At 36.1% G+C, this 17,746-nt stretch overlaps 1 protein-coding gene across 14 annotated transcripts in view; it reads right to left on the reverse strand.

Annotated features, from left to right (window-relative positions):
- The window catches only part of PCLO (piccolo presynaptic cytomatrix protein), a 392,417-nt gene that overhangs the window by 73,627 nt on the left and 301,044 nt on the right, over positions 1-17,746 (reverse strand). For 8 of the 14 annotated variants that reach the window (XM_042791970.1, XM_042791966.1, XM_042791964.1 and 5 more), the window contains 7 exons: positions 15,045-15,153; positions 14,359-14,426; positions 12,692-12,903; positions 7,633-7,683; positions 6,650-6,780; positions 5,013-5,039; positions 1,241-1,334 (listed from right to left, as the gene is read on the reverse strand). In XM_042791970.1, coding sequence (XP_042647904.1) covers positions 1,241-1,334; positions 5,013-5,039; positions 6,650-6,780; positions 7,633-7,683; positions 12,692-12,903; positions 14,359-14,426; positions 15,045-15,153 — 692 coding nt within the window. Of the gene's footprint in view, positions 1-1,240; positions 1,335-5,012; positions 5,040-6,649; positions 6,781-7,632; positions 7,684-9,801; positions 9,827-12,691; positions 12,904-14,358; positions 14,427-15,044; positions 15,154-17,746 lie in introns of those variants that run through there. The other 6 variants (XM_042791968.1, XM_042791963.1, XM_042791971.1 and 3 more) reach the window with 6 other exon arrangements.

The raw sequence follows: 17,746 nt of genomic DNA on the forward strand, positions 1-17,746 counted from the left end.
TGCTCATGGCAGGGGGTTTGGAATGAGATGATCTGTAAGGTCGCTTCAAATCCAAACCATTCGGTGATTCTATGATTTATACAAGCCTACACAAAACAGCACGCAAAACCCAGCAAACTATAACCACTACACACGACAGAGTACCTCTGAAGTAAATCTGAGCTAATGCCTGCTAAGTTCAGATGTGCAGGTGGCATGACCAACCATGCAAGTCCCTCTGTAGGAAGGTTTTTGCTTTATGCAAAAATTAGTATCTTAATCTATGTTCCTTTCAATGAATAAGAAGGGCAAAATTTTAATTTAGGGAGATAATATTGAGTTCTTGGTGTTATGTTGGAGAACTATATTAAGAGCATTGAGAAATCTATTCTGTAAAGGGTCTGGTTATTCTGGTCTTTTTCAAGTACTGAAAGATTAAATGGCCTTGAAAATGAAGTTGAAAGTATCAAGAACAAAATGTTAAGAAAGGCAAAAATGATTTAGGACTCCGTACTGATCCATTATTCTATAAAATATATTTCATAATTTAAACAAATGGACTGATCATCATTTTGCTCATTATGTCTTTTTAAAATGGTAGAAAGTCACTTTAAAAGGGAAGCTGGAGAAAAAGACAACTCAGTTTGATATTGACTCAATTAACTCTGTAGGTCAGTTAGAGTTAGGAAGCCACCAAGAAACAGAGAATACTTCTACAGACTTATTTTCCAGCTGTGAATTAAATCCTTTTATAACAGGAAAATTAAATATCTTCTAGATTTTTTCAGGTGATTCATATTTCAAGCCCATTGCTGTAAATTGCTGCTAAATCTAAAAATGTATCACTGTATTTTACAAATATTTTCCAGTAAAAAAATGGTAGGACCTGTGTTTTGTGTGAACTTGTATGACTTTTGAAACTGTGAGTGACAGCGATTTCTGCATCTTTTTCAGAAACTTATTTCTTAATTTATTGCCTCCCTGTATTCCATTATCATTTTTTAAAATTGCCACATCTGTACTTATACACAATTGTGAGTGTAATCCCTCAAATTTATGAGTAGAAGGGACAAGAAAAGAGTACTGACATAGAAAGCTCTATCAGAGGCAAGGAAGTAGTTTCAAATTTTCCCTAAACTTGGCAAGATTTTACATGGGTTCACAGAATTGCCAGAAGCATTTCTCCCTTCACAATAAGCACTGCAGACCATACAAATAATAAAGCAGCAAATTGCACTGGACAGTACTACCAGTCACTCACCTGCTCCATGGAGATATTTTTATAAATGACTGTCTGATTCCACTCAGGATTCAAGCTTTTCTGTATGTACTTAGTTCTCCGCTTGTACTCAGCACTGAATTTGAACAAAGGAAGGAAACATTACGTTAGTGATCTTTTGTTTCTTTCAGTTCTAATGCAAAAAAAAAAAAAAACACCCACAAATCAAAAACCAGGAAAAGAAAAGAACTGCATCTCCCATTTCAGCAACAACTCAGGGTTACAAGAGGACAATGACAGCCTTTGGTTTTTTTTCTTTACTATGCTTTCCTGACATAGTCTTTTAAAACATCTTCTGACTCTTCAGCAGGCTAGCTCTGCCTACAACCATTTCAACATAAAGTACCAGTCAGCACAGGCACATATGCTTTATTCTCTCATTGTACATGTTGGGGTCTGATTATAAATTGAAGTGATAGCGCACTGATTTATTTTCCAAGATCATCATCCTATTACCACTTTAAATAAGCATGAATCCATTATATTTATAGGTTGCAGTCTCTAATTACAGGAGTTCCATCTCACAAGAACATTTAATGAATGCCATGGGATAACTAATATTCTGTTAATGATAGAAACACTAATTTCTTATTGATCCTGTTCTCTGCCTATACCTCCAACTGAACTGGAAACAAACACAGAAGTGCATCAAGCTCATCAATAGACAAGAATAAAAAATTTGGCTGCATAATCTGTTTTAAAAAGAATTGGTTGTGCTTTCTATTTTACTTTGCATTTCCTGAGTATGGAGAAAGCAATACACTAACATTTAACAGAATGTGGATTCATCTAGCTTTGTGAGCTTTGATGTCAGATTTGTTTCCATTCCAATTTTAATTTAATATAAAATTTAATGGACATCTCAAAAAATCTGAGTAGGAGAACATGAGAAGCTTTTAATACTTTGAAAACCCAACAAGATATAAGGTAAAGAACCTATTGTTGTCAGTCTGCAAGTCAACTGGCCTTTGTCTTGTGTTCAAACCTCCACACATTAAAGCACTTACATGCTATATCTATTACTAAATTAATTCAATAATTAAATTAATTGAATAAATTGCAAAATTAATGTTCTCCAGAACTAAGGCCAAATTGCACAGAATGACTTGTATCTGTCCTATTAAGCTCTCTTATGGGTCCCCTACATTAATTTTTGGTAGTGGGCTGTCCTCCTGATGCTTACTTCTTTGACATTTGACTGACCTGTGTTTTGGTTCACAGTGTGGCATGGTCTCAGAACTAGTGGACTAGATTTCTTTCATATGAGATTAACTCAGAAGATGCACTCCAAAGGACTCATTTAATCAGTTAGTCACTAATGGCATACCATGCATGGTACCAGATTGGAACAGGTCAGAACTAAGGTTATGTGAAAGATGCATGTGTTTTACTGACACATATATTTCAATATTGGATCTTCAGAACCAACAATTTCACTCCATAGACTCAATTCTGTTGTGCACTGCTCCCATCTAGTTATTCTGGAGTATCTAGTGGCCTTATTCTACAAAAGGGTGTGGCCATATCCAAGATGTCTACTAGACTGGTATCTTCTAATGGAAGTTACTTTTGCTCTTACTTTTTATTCTAGTCACTCTATGCAGTTCTATTTATTTTCTTGCAAAACATTCTGTCCACTGTCTTCCAGTTTATCGAAAAATGTGAAGGGCATTGTGACCCATGAAACAAAGTATATGTCCATCTCTGCTTATGAGAAGAAAGCAGCAGCTCTCTACAGTTCAAACAGTTCTGTCACAGCATACAATGGTATGTTTTTACAAAAAAAAAAAAAAAGGAGATTTCTTTTTTCTTGTATGTCAGTAAGAAAAGGACAAATTAAAATCCAGGGGGTCCCAGAGAATATGAAAAAGAGACTCACAAAGCATATCTTGGAAGCAATCCTGAAATACAAAACCCGAATGCTTTTGGAAACCATATTTTGATGGCAAATCCTCTTCAGTGATGCACTTAAATTTTTTAAGCACCTCAGTAGACTTCTTTTCCTGCTCTCTGAGATCCCGCAATCTGAGAAAAGCATCCCCATCACTCAAAGTATTAATGAGATTTGACTGACCCATATGGAGACATGGGACATGGGCAAGTGACAGCTGGGCTGGCAGCATCTCTTTCGCTCTGGGCTCACAGTACTCCTCAAATGAATGTCTATTCTGATCAACTATTAATGTAATATTAACTTATCTAAACCCCTCTTACATCCAAAGTACCCCACTTACTTCTTACCTTTACTAAGCCAGGATACTATTATACAGCTTGGGCCTGTCTAAATGTCATATGATCTACTGGTTTTAGGGAACTGATATAATTTCATTTTTTTGCAGAAAAGATGAAAGGATCCTTTGTGCACTCAGCCAATAAAGTGACACCAAGACATTCCCTTTTCTTTCATGGATTTCTTTTTGCAGTATTACAACTTCATCATAATTTCAAAGTTTCTGATTCTTTTCAGAAATATGTGAGAACATGATTCATGCAGTGTTGAGTTTCAAAGCGGACAGTGACAAAATGTAAATGTGTTTTTAGCATGGTAACTGGAGTATTTCCAGTGAAGTCTGTAGAATATCTGGATCCAAACTGGCAAGGGTGGCATTAGCCCATGTTCATGTAACCTATGGTCTGGATCAGAAGGAAGCAGAAGACCTTGATCACTTCTAAGGAGATGCAGACCCAGGCTAGGCTGGATGACAGATGAAGGTTTCTAGACCGCTGAAGGGAAGGATCTGGTAAATACATTAATTTCGTAACACCAATGTACCTTCACCCAAAAAATGGTGATTAATAGATGGATGCTTTAATAAAATGCATTTATTAAACCAGTCTATACCTAGTATGAAATAATTTCTGCTTGAAATTCAGAGCATGCTGAGTGAAAAGACACAAACTGCATTACTCTTTTCTTTATCATTTCTCTATGCTTCCTAAATTATAGTTTATTAATACATAATACAACTGAAAGTACAATGAAAAAAGTATAATAGAATTACTGCAGATAAAATGTGGCATTTAAACACATTCATTAAATAATTTTATTAACAAAGAAACAGATTGATAATAGAGATCTGTTTATTGAAAATCATCTGTTGACTTATTTGGTCAGGTTTCTACTTTTAAACAAATTTAGAATTTAGGCTGAATTATTATTCCTATGCCTGGGCTGACACTAACATATCTTGAGAATGGGGTTTTGTCCACAAAACAGGATAAACAAAGCATCAGTAATTTCAATAACTAAAAATTCAACTTTGTTTACCACAAATCATGATTTATGTGGTCAAGCAGCTTCAAAGCCAACTGGACAATTATCTAGAATTATACTGGGCTTTAATATCTATACACTGTGCAAGGTACAGAGAGGAAAATATACCATTTATTTTCCAAACATTGCCTGTTTCTCTTGGCAGTTAACATCATTCAAAATCTTGATACAAGTTCACAGTTAATTATTTTACAGCTTTCAGTGAGTGAGAATGAATTTTCAGATATCTCTGAACTAAATTCTTCAAGACTCGAAAAGAAATTTTGTTTGTCATCAGAGTTTGGCCCTATAATACTGCTGCATTGAGGAGCATTAATTACTTGTTTCCAGTTCCTTCTGAAATGGGATTCATTAGAGAATGAACAGCATGCTGCAATTGTGTGCCATCAAAACTCAGATCTATGGTTCACTGCACAGGCTTATCATATCATGCATGCATACAAAAATGAAAGAATAAAATTGGAAGATACCATACTCTACCTTGCATTTTGGACAACCATGACTTGTCTGCAAACCCAGCATTTACAGAGTTAAGAACACAGAGGAAGCAGTGTAAGACAAAATGAGAACAGACATGAAAGAAAACTTGAATAATGGGTAATTTCTAGTATCAGATTCAAAGGAAATAGAGGCATTGAGAAGAACAAGAAGTCTAACATTGCCTGAACTACAGATAAAAGATATTCAGTAGCAATTCATTGCTTTCAGAAACAAGTTTGGCACTTTTGAGAAACTCTTCATTTTCATTATTCCCTAAAGCCCCAAGCTGCATGCAAAAGTGTAACATTTCCATGTTTTAAAATAATGAACCCAAACAAAACTAAAATACAAATTCTTCGTAACTTGGAACAAGTTTAAACTTATACTTGGATGTGGCATAGACTTCTGCAGAGTCTCTCTAATTCAAAGTCTTATTTCTACATCAGTGAATGTACCTGCAAAATTCCCTGTAAGATTGATTTGACAAGTATTTTACAAGACTCTTAGGTGCATTAAAAAACACCTTAAGGTCTAGGACCTGTTCCCATTATATTCAGTAATAGTTTTGGGCCCAGTGCCACTGAACAATATTGAACTCTATGTTGCTGGAATTAGCAAGCTACAAAAGAATATGCATGCCTTTAGCTGTATCATTCATGTGCTTTTAGTGGTGCTTGCCCATATGCCAAATGCTGAACTGTGACCTGATCATCCACTTACCTGTTACTTTGAATAGAACAGAAATATAGATTTTTAGTTGCATGGTCCCAGCCTAAGAGTCTTTTAGGATGAGTGTGATTATGCAAGCAGAGAAGTTTGCATTGATTTGTCTCTGTAATCTAAGGTCTCATCCATCAGCTTAATTTTATGTATATCTGTTGTATCACTGAAGTGAGCAGGATTATTATGACCATATATACTTATGCATACGTATGACATTCTGAAACTTCAGGACACACAATAAGTTATAATATTGCTGATACAGAAACATTTCTTTTGAAGGAAACACTAATGAGCTATTTGTAATTACAGAGTCTAAAGAGGCAACTGTCTGTGAAAAAGTGATAAGTGATTTGTTTAGTCATTAGATACAAAATTACCAGAATTTCTAAAACCACATCTCAGCTCTTAAAAAAAAAGCCATAAAAAAATCCCATCAAATTAATGTTTTCTTTCTGGTATATCTCACCTTTGATATTATACTGCAACCTTAAATTTCCCATATACTGTAATTCTACATGTTTGCATATCTGTCCCAAATTCAGAATGTTTTGAGCTGAAGCAACCATTTCATGTTAAATTTAACAAGTATCTTTTATATTACAGAAAGTTTTACATATATTTAGTACATTTCAGTAGAGTCTGTTGTTTTTTTAATACATATTTTTGCATGTAGTAGAATTTTTAAATGGAAATATAAAAAAACAAATCTACAGGAATGAGTGTGAAGTCTCTGAAGTCATTAGCAAATTATGCACATTCTCCTGGCAATAGGATCTGGCTCTCTTAAAAATCTACCATTTTTCCTGGTGTTGCACCTGGATTTTCTATAGCAATAACTTTCAGTTCTTTTTAATAGGGGCAAGTAACAAACCATATTAAAAGAAAGTTCAAGTTAAAATTTCTCCTACACTTACCCTCTCCCTGGAAGAAGATAAACTTTAACAAAGGGGTCTGAATAGCCATTGTTGTCTCTGGGAACAAGGTTTCTTGCTTGAAGGATGTGGATGATAAGGTTGCCAAGGTGTTTGTCATAGTTGATTTGAAGCTAGAAAATGCATTAAGACACATTAAGATTGTTTGTTATTTTTAATTCCTAAATGATTCAATCCCTCTCTTAAATAATTTGAATAAAACAAATTTTAGAACTTTTACTTTGTTGGATCTTGAAACAAATTTTGTTTTCAAAGTCTGACAGTATTGGTTAAATAAAAAAAAGAAAAGAAGGAAACACCCATATTGATCGATTGCAATCAGGAAAAAAGCAGATTAAATTTGAACTGTTGATATTATTCTGAGAAATAGCCAGCTTATTGAGTAGGAATTACACAAATTCTGACTACCTGAAGCACAAGCCTGGGAAGGATGTTATAATACTGTGGAAACATCCTTAGTACTAGTATAGGAGAGAGAGATTAATTAAGGAAAAAGACATAGATCTATAGGAAGTTAGTCTTAATTTATTCTGCTGCTCCCAGTTCCACTGTCTTAAAAAGCTAATGTAAAGACAGTTTACATAAGAGATATCTACAAACTTGGCATTGCATGGAAATAAATACACTGCACTACGAGAAACTCATAGTAGTCTTTGCTTAAATGTGAAGAGTCTGGGAATTTCTGAAGTAAACCACAATAGGTGCCCAAAGAGTAAAGATTAGAATTAATTTCATTACATTTTTAGCCCCTTCATGAACAGTAGCGCTTTCTGTTCTGGTTGTATTTCACAAGCCAACATTAAAAACAGAGGTAAAAACCAAGCACTGACTTACATTAGTGACATCTCAAGGGGTTGGAGTTGAATAAGAAATCAGTTCATGGAGATTGTTTTCTTCAAATCTATTACTCAGAAAAATGCATCCAGTAATACCAACAATTTACATAGCAAAACCTACATATTTACCTGAATTTCTCCAGTGATTGGATGGGAAGCAGACTTTGTAGTTTCGGTGGGCTGCCAAATTAAAATACATAAATAAATACATAGGCACACACTCACAAATAGACACATATTGGAAATAACAGATTTTTAAAGCTAGTTTTTTTAACAGATATAGTTTATACCACTGTTTTGCCACATATTTTTAAAAAATGTTTAATTGTCTCCAATTTGTACACTCAAAACTAATAGTTATGGTATTTCAACAGCACTTAAAGCCCAGCTCAGCCATTTTGATCATCTTTCATGCAAGTACAGAATCAGACAACTTGAACACCAAAGTCTTTACAGTCTGAGCTGAGTGGTCACACAGGGAGAAAAAGAAACATAGCATTAACCCTGTCTGAAAAAAGTGAATGTTGCAAAGAGAACCCAAACACCATGTCAAGTGCAACACAGCCATATTTATATTGAAAGGCAAAGATTACACTAGTTTAAATTGAGTTTAGGTGAAAGTGAGTAGAAAGTGTGGAAAGAATGATACTAAAAGTGAGTGATGTGTATAGGTGGATTTCAAAACAGCAAGCTATCTCATATAATGTTTTTTACTTTATTCTGGGTTTTCTGATTATCAGTTCAGTTACACCACTTCATCTTCAAATTTTTCCACACACTTTCTATGATATGAGATTTAAATTTTCTGTCCTCCCCTTCAGTATGCTGTTCTCTATCGCTGAGCTTCTCTAGGTTGCTGACAAAAGCAATAAAATCATCAGTGTCTTTTTTTTTTTCTCCCTTTTCTTCCCTTCTGTTTTTTAGTAGTTGGACAATAATATCACCATTTGCTTCAAATCCTAGACTCTCAAAAATATGTTATTCTGTTAAATGTTGGTGCCCTTGAACCACCCTGGACCTACCTCTAATCTGCAAGCCATCAGTCAAGCAAGAAAGCACTCTGGTTCAGTAGCAGGATTTGAATATTTTTGCACTCTGTCCACATTTGCTTACTTGGTTGATGCAGCAGAAAACAGAGGATGCAAACAGGGACAAACTTACTGTTCTCTGAAGACTGATCTGGAAGCCATCTTTTCCTGTTTTTCTAAATGTGACCAGAAGCCTGACGTACTATTCTGTATAATTAGGGTTTCTTTCACTTTCTGAGAAGAATAAAATCCATCTGCCTCTTTTACTCTGCCCTACCTTCCAAAAAAACCTTAAATATTTTCTCAGGATGTTGGATATGAACTGTTTTGAATTAGGCCAATACAGCACCCATGTCTCCTGGACCAGAGCATGAAGTTAAGGTGATGCATTACCCTTTTCAGGTTTGTGATGTAGAAACGTTCCCTCAATCACTCAGGTCTGCAGACCAGAACTAACCAGAAAAATCCCAGCCAAACACTAGCTCAACAAAAACATGGGAAAAAACAGCCGAAACCTGTCTGTTATATAGTTATATTCATTGTTTTGTGTTGCCTCAATTTTGTTTGGTTTACATGCTTTACCTTGCCTTCTAGATATGTTTCTTTATGAACACAAGGTTTTTCAGGGAAAAAAATGTTATTTTTTCTGGAAATACATGTGTTTTCAAAAATAATTCTCATGGAAAATTTTTAAATTGGCTTTTCTTGGTACCTTACAAAGCTTTCAAAGATGTGTAATCCCTCTAATAGCTAAAATAAGTCATAAGTAGTGTATAAAGCATTCTGAATTTTAATTGATATTTTGTATTGATAGCAAACTACTCCCAAAACTTCTTTGGTCCTTGAAAGAATATTCAGAGAATATTCACTCTTTTTGCCAAAGACAGAGACCTACCTAAGCATCATGCAGACTTTCAATATAGGGCTTAAATGGCTTACATTTCTTGTACTTTACCTCTACAAATAGATTTAATTATACTTTAATAGTTCTAACCTCAGTCTGTACTAGTACTGACAATACTGACAATGCTACAAAATAACATGGAGTTAGCTGTGCTGTGGCTACAAAATCACTGCCGGATAGTCTAAATGCTCTAATTATTCACAGGTTTGAAAAGCAAAAAATAATGAGTTTCACTCCAAATATTGTGTAATACAGAATGTATTAGTGCAGATACTGTAGGAGGAGTTCAGAGAAAAGGGAATGGGCATGCCAAATTTGTGTGGAGACTTCCAGAGGTGGTTAAAGTGGAGTTACCTTTAGCTGTGCAGTTACTTTTCTTTCATCTACTCATCTGTAAAAATAAATGTGCATTTCTATGTTTCTATATTACTGTTAAATCTCTGTATTCATTTACAAGGCTGTGATTCAGCATATTAAATATTTTGTTTTCTCTCTGATGTCAGCTCATTTTAAACTGACCATAAAAAAAACCCCAAATATTTAAAAGAAACATGAATAATTTAGGCTGAAATAGACTTCTCAAGGCCATCTGGTCTAATACTCAGCTCAGAGCTGGGCCAACTTTGAAGTTAGATGTGGACTGAAAGGCAGAGATACAAATTAGTAACTTTCTTTATCAAGGCCTCAGTGAGGGTTAACTTGAAAAGAAGAAAAAGTATTTCACTGTTGACATCTCTAGGAGCTAAAGTATCTGAGGATTTAAAAAAACAACCCATTCTTCAAGACACAAAGACAATTAAATGTTTCTATAGGGCATTTATATCCTGGATGTAATCTGCACCATAGAATTATCATACATTTACAGTACAAAAGAAACAGGTCTGCATTGGATCTAGTTAGCTCAAGGCTCCCAAAAGTTAAATCTCTCCTGTGATGGCTATTCTAATTTTATTCTAATTCCCTGCACACACTCACACACCCTGTGTAAGACCTGGTGCAATCACATCTGCTGGAGGAGGTTGTCATTATCATGATGCGAAACTTGTCAATTCCAGGCTCTGATGATACGCACAGTCACTCTGTGTAGTAATGGGACAAAGTATTAAATATGAGAGAATCTGCAGTGCAGAATATCAAATAGGGTCCTACAACATTTTTGGAGTGTATATTTTATACAAAAAGCTTAAAAAAAAAAAAGTATTGCTAAAATTAAGACCAGTTGCAAAAACAAGATCTAGGTACTTTGAATATTTAGTATTTCATGATACTTTGACAAGGTTGCAGCCTGCCTTGAAATGTTGTCAGCCCAAGTCAAAGAGCCATTCCAGAAAGGATGAGCAGTAGCTTTCTCTTCTAAGAGCTCAACACCATTAAAAACTTGGCTTGCAGTCAATGAACAGAAACTATACATGTCAACAAGAGATATGATTGTTATGAAAGAAATGCCTCTCAACAGGACTTTCAGAAATAAGCAAAGAATGTTTTAAACATTTACCTGAATAATTTTGACTTTTGCATCCCCTACATAAAGGCATTAGTATTAATATTTTTTTTTATTTAATCTTTATAAGCCTCCAGCTGAAATTTAATAAAATAAATCTTCCGTGAAACAGGAAATTAAATTTACGCATCTCACTTCCCACTGTCAAAGTTGGGAACCCAGTCTTCTCCTGTGGATGGAGAGGGACACCTCTCCAGGATACACTGCACTTCAAGGGTTTATGGATCTCCACACACTATGTAGTGAGTTTAGGAGTGTGATTCATCTAACCAAATGACAGGGATTTCAGTGTAGATAGTGACATCTGCACTAAGAGCCCTGCCCTCTTTCCAAGCAGTGCATGCACTTCAGTGGCATGTTTCATCTAGTCTCATCAATTGTACTTCAGAAGTGCATTACTCTCACTGGTAAACATAAAGCATAGAGCAAACTAGTTCATATGTAGATGATTACAAAATCCAGAGTAAGGTGTAATGAAACCCAACTATTCATCTGATGCTTAGGCAATTCTGTCAGATCCCTGAAGTTGGGTGCATTAAATCTCGACAGATGGATTTAACTTGTGCATCAGAGACCAGAATTAGTTCATAATATGGCTATGGGAATTGTGGCAAGATGGAATTACTATCCAAAACACAGATCAATAAATATATTTACAGTTTTTTCTAAATTGCTGGATGGAGGAGATTTTTGTGTTTCTTCTCTCATGAAAGTTGTGGAAGCATATTGAAGAGCTATCTGGAATCAGCAGGCACCATTTGCAGGTTTTGGTTTGTACAGTACCTAATACATTTGTAGTTCAAATCACAGTTATAGCTTCAACAGCACAAAAATCAAACATAACAGCAATGCAGTAGGATTCTGACAGTCCCAAGAAGGAATAAAGATACAGTGAAAACAATATATCTGGAAAGTACCTTGTTTGCAATATGAAGCTTTACTTCCAACAGGAAGACAGTGAGAAGCTGGCTATTCAGGGTAGCAATCAACTTTAGTTATCTTGCAAATTGCTTAAGCAAATGCAGTCTTTGCAGGATTGATTTTCACTTCAGGTGTTAACTTTTTTGACACAAAATGCAAAAATGTGACAGACAACTTTATGATCTAGTTTTCAGTTTCAACTGTGAAAAAATACTACTAAATTCCCACTATGCGCTTTCCAGATGTGCAGGTGGGCGCACAAGGAGAAATAAGTTCAGATGAGAAATGGGCAGGATGTGGCAAAGAAAATGTGAAATTATGCTTAACAAGTTCCCAGGAATTAGCAAGTGACAAGACACGTTTTGATGGTAAATTTATTTTTCACTCTTTCCCTGGTTTTCAGAGAAATGCCTAATATGTTATGATTATTTATAACTTGTGACACTTCAAACAATAGCTTAGTACAGAGGGGGAAATTATGGTTTTAGTAATATCAGCTTCTTCTGTGGAATTAGTATCTCACCATCATGTAGGACGCATTTAAAAAGCAACACCGATGAAGAATGAAAATGGCAATTATTTTGTTTAAAAACAATAATATTAAGTTTGAGAAATCTATTTTCAGAGAGTGCCCAATCTTTTATGATCTTTGATAAATCACATAATCTCCTTTCCTTGTGTCCAAATTCTATAGCTTAACAGTAATACACATCACTGTCAAGGAAATTAATTAATCAATATGTGCTGTGATTTCTTGCCACAATGAAGAAGACAAATAGGCAGTTTCTTCTTGCCATCAAAATGTTATTGCCACATAACTGAGAAGTTTCTTACCTTGCTGCTGTGCCGCTTCTTGCTCACTGAGGGAGAACCAGGCTGACCAGGGCTGGGAACAGCGCTGGAGGTGGCAGAAGTGGTTCCAGAGTGAATGTGAGATCCCTTTTCCACTCCTGAGGAAGCAACCAGAGGCGACTGCTGTAGAGAAACCTTTTGGAGCTCTGCAGCCAGCTGCTTGGGATCAACCCCTGGGGACTTCGCTTTATCTACTGGATTAAAGTAAGAGAGCTTGGTATTGATAAGTGCTAGCACATTCAAATCCATCTTGCCTTGGTACAGGGATAGGATAATGATCTTTACAAATTTTCATATCAATCGCTTGTATACTTTGAAGATGCAAAAGGAAACCTATTAAAAATACATGTCTCCCCCACAGCATCAACATCCCAATTCCAATCTTTCTACTCAACGTGCTGTCAACTAGCGTTACTCATCTCACAAGCTTCCTGAGAAGGTTATTCTCTAGCTGAAGAAAAACAAGCCTTGCTGATTGTGCTGAATCATACCAGAGCAAATTACAGTTTTAAAGACTTGCCTGTGCTAACTTCACTGTTTGGAACTGGTCCAGTTTCACTAAGTATCTGAACTTTGTCATAACAAGCTTTAATCTCAACTTTTTTTTTCTGACAACTGGACATTCAATAAAACTGAATTCTAGTCCTGAGATAATTTATATGAAAATAAAGAGAAAAGGATCTCAAAACTTTAGCATGACCAATTAATCAAAGTAGAATAAAATGAAAACAAATGAAGAGTAAAAGCTCTAGTTCATTCTTTCTTATTACACACATCTATGTGAGGCACTGCATAAACTGAAGTATTTCTGACCCCGGATTATTAATGCAGTTTATAGGAGCACAGGCCTGAGTTGACAGCAGAGTGCTGCAAGGCCTGGGCACAGGACAATAGCTGAGGCCCCAGGGATAGCAGCAACTAGCTGGTCGGTTACTGGCACTGATGCAAACTCAGGTGCTGGGCAAAATAAATTTTAGGGGCAACAGAATGAACAAAGGACAATAATAAGTCACACGTGAAGTGTACGATATCCAGTTAAGTCACATGCAATGCAGAGCTGCTGACCGGTGAGGAAAGATGCTAGAAAAAGTAAAAAAGGCCCCAAGGAGATCCTGAAGCAAAGAGTAAGGAATCATCAACATCATCCATCTCCCAGCAGAGAGGAGTCAAAAACTCTCACAAACATCACACTCTTCCAGCAAATTCCTCAGGACACTGTTGACTTGCTGCAATGCCCCCAGAGTGAAAGCTCTGCCTTCAAGGCCAGAGAAACTGCCAAAGGGGGACCATTATGCCACAGTTTTCTGTGGCATGTATAGATGAAGGGGTAGCTAGCAGGAGGTTTTCCCTGGATAACAAACGTTAGCTGCTGTATTGTTATTGAGATTTCCTTTGTATTAATTAGATATTGTAGACTGTGTCAGTATGGATTGAACTGAGCTAATACTAATAATACTTCTAGCAATAACCAACAGTAAATGTTTCAGTAAATGTTTGGTTTTGTGCATAAAGTGTGGTCCCCTTTCTGCCCATAGCAAGATTTGCGATGTAACACCTCAGTTTACAATGCTAATATCCTAGCTTATATCACATCCAATTTTCAGCTGCCATCTGGTCCTACAATATCATAGCAACAGCTTGCTGCTCACCTGCCTTTGCGGGCTCATGCAGCTCCAGGTGCTGGGGATTCTCAGCGTCTGAGAGCATGTTCAGGTCCCTAAAGAAAGTGATGAGAAGCCTGAGACAAAAGAAACTCTTTCCTCATACCCTCATTATTGTGTTAAATAAATAAATGAATAGTGGTTCATGACGGAAAGCAGCTCCCAAGCATGGCCCCTTCTCAGCTCATACATGCTTGTAATACTGTTCAAGAGCTGTGAAGAAAAGGTTCTTTTAAGGTGAAATCTTTAATGGATTGAATGCAAGTTTATACATTTTTGATGATGCTTAAATGACTTTCACCTAAAGGATACAGATTTCAGTAAAAGTCAAGTTAACGTTAAATTAACATCTTTTTCTCACCCCTGTAAATTCAGTGAGTTCTGTGTGTACCAATGAGAGGAGATTGTGGCCTGAAAATGGAGATATCATTGTTTATCAAAGCATAATTACTAACATCTTTCTCAACTTATCTTTCCTTATGACTTTAGGGAGAAAAAAAGAACAGACCTCCCACATTCACAGTGAACTCTTGCTAATTATTACATTGATGTTCCATGCTAACAAAGGTTCTATCTTAATAACTATAAATTTAAGAAAAAAAAAAAAAAAAAAAGAAAAAAAAGCCATGAAAAGCCAAAAAAAAATGGAAACAGAAAGATGGGGAAAAACTCACAGTCTTACACATATTTCTGCTTCCCCACTCTGTTGAATAATAATGCTCTGGACTTCTTCATAAGTTTTCCCAGTCAAGGGGATTCCATTCCATTCCAGCACCTGCATTCCTAAGAAGGCAAAACAGCATGATGTCAAGTGCTCAGATTTTGTCAAAGGCATCAGATAGACTACTTTGACAAGAAGATTTGATGTGACATTCAGTGAATGTTGTTTAAATGGCACAAGGCATTAGCAAAGCCCTTTAATGTCACACATATTAGACTGTTGAATGTGATTGTCCCATCAACTGTAATTTACCTGTTGAAGCAAGACAGAGGATTAATTCCTTTCTGATTCAAAATATACATGCACTCCACAATCTGGGTTGCATGATATTGAAAAACTTTTTCAATACCAAAAACATGCACACCTACCAACATGGCAAGAAACCAAAACATTTCCTATATCAGACATTTCCTGGCCAGCCATGGTCTTGGAAGGTAACTTTTCCCTACTGTGGCATATTGCCAAGAAGCTGAGCCACAAAATGGAACTAGTGAATGTAATTTTGTAATTCAAATACATTTTCTCTACTTTGTCACTTAAGAAAATATAAGAAGATGAAGGCAGTTGGCCTAACTGATTTTAAATGAAAAATGTACCTCCACATTTCAAATACCAGCCTGGAAATATTCAGGTTTAAATTTTTCTTCCACACCTTTTCTAATGAAAAATTGAGAAAACAGCTGAACATTGTGGAAGATTGGAACAGAGCTATGATCACCAGGCTGAAAAATACTGAATACTGATCTAATCTGCTCTGTCTTCCAAGTATCCCAGGACTGAGCCGGAAGACTCAGTATGGAGCAAGGCAGCACTATAAGGAAGTTTTATGCTCAGTATTTGCAGAGTCAATCCCTCTATAAATAATGTGAGCTGTATTCTGATGAGAAATATTTTGGTTACAGTAAATACTTGCAAAAAGCAAATTATAGATTCGTATCTAGGAGCTACCACTCAGGTTCTGAGAACTGCATTAATATTTTGAAGTAGTTAGAAGGATGACTCCAAAGAGATTAACTTCTCACTTAATGTACAAATGTCAAAATCCGAGCCTTGGGCTCTAGTGGAAATAATTGCTTAATGGGACAACTGAATTCTTAATAGTCCAATAAAAGCAATGTATTACAAAACATCTGAAAAACACATCATCCACACAGCAAGGAAAACCACAAACACTTAGATTGCTACCACTTACACAGATAAAACCAAGTCTTCACCTGGGTCATATTTTTATTTCAAAATCCTGTGCTGTTGCATATAACAAATGGGAAAAATAATGAAGTGAAATGTGGAGATAAACTCATAGGAAAACATGCTGCTAAATGAAATATGAGAACTTTTTATGGAATAAAGCAGATAAAATTATTTATCAATGAAAGAATATGATAAATAAAGACTATAACTTTATATTACAAATTTTTCCATAGGATTCCATGAATTAGGATTTGAAATATCAGATTTACTCATAACTTCTGTCAGTAATTATTTATCATTCTGTTTGCATCAGTTTACAGAAATACAAGATGCACAGAATGACTAAAAAGTGATACTCAGAAGTCAGTAAAGCCAGCTGCTTACTGCCAAAATAGATTTGTTTTTTCCTAAAATTTAGCCCCTTTCATTTAGCAGCCATCATTCAAAACCATGATCTTGCTTTTGCTTCTTAGAGCAGATCTGGTTTTAAGCTCCATTCGTCTGGAATAAAGCAGCAGTAATTATGAATAAATGCAGCTTCCCTTGATTTTCTGCCATATAAATATAACAGCAAACACTCTGTCTTTAGAAGGCTTCTAGAAAGGAAGGAATTTAAGTTATTTTTGTTTTCCTATCAATGTGTGCCTTCATCATGCTATCATGGCATATGATGTTGAGTGTGACAGTACAAACTTCTTGAGTAAGACAAGTCAAGCCACCACTTCTATGTATTGGCAATGAACAGGAATAAAACTGGAAAGTTTTAGATATTTGAGAAAGTGGTTATGTTCCTTTTGTGAAAAAAAAAAAAAAAAAAAAAAAGAGCATTGCTGACAAAATACATCCAGTTTCATCCTAGTTACATCGCCTCCTGCTTGCATGGCTTCAGAAGAACATTTACCAGGGAAGCAGTAAGGCTATCATCAGGGACTTGCTCTAATTTAAAAGACCAGCAGGAAGCGCCTAGCGATGTACCACTGCAGTGCTGCGATTTGGAAATCAAGTCCAATTTCCACTGGTGAGAGTTTCACCACTGCAATGCCCTCACATTCATTCACTTGGTCAGTACGGCCAAGCACACGTGAACAAAGCAGCAAACCGAAAGGAAATTGAATCTCAGCAGCCTTGGCTCACAGAGGATCCATTTACGTTGTTGGGATAGTGTTGGAGAATGGCTCAGAGACAAGGGTCCTGAGCCCACCGAGCAATTGTATGATCAGAGCCTGCTCTAGCTGCTGATGCTGACCCTCACTAGGGTTTGCCTGCAGCTGCTCGCAGCTGCTGATACAGGAGGAATGTCAAGGACGCTTCAGCCCTGTGTACCGTGGTGTGTCGAAAACAGGTTAAGGGGAATTAGGAATAGTGGTCTGAGAAACCCAGTGTTATGATAACGGTGGTCTGAGAAACACTGTGTTACGGTACTGTCGTGTATTGAAAACAAGTCAACAGGAATCAGAAATAGTA

The sequence above is a fragment of the Tyto alba genome, unplaced genomic scaffold (genome assembly GCF_018691265.1).
Source record: "Tyto alba isolate M040663 unplaced genomic scaffold, T.alba_DEE_v4.0 Super-Scaffold_2, whole genome shotgun sequence".
In the NCBI taxonomy this organism is placed as follows: Eukaryota; Metazoa; Chordata; class Aves; order Strigiformes; family Tytonidae; genus Tyto; species Tyto alba.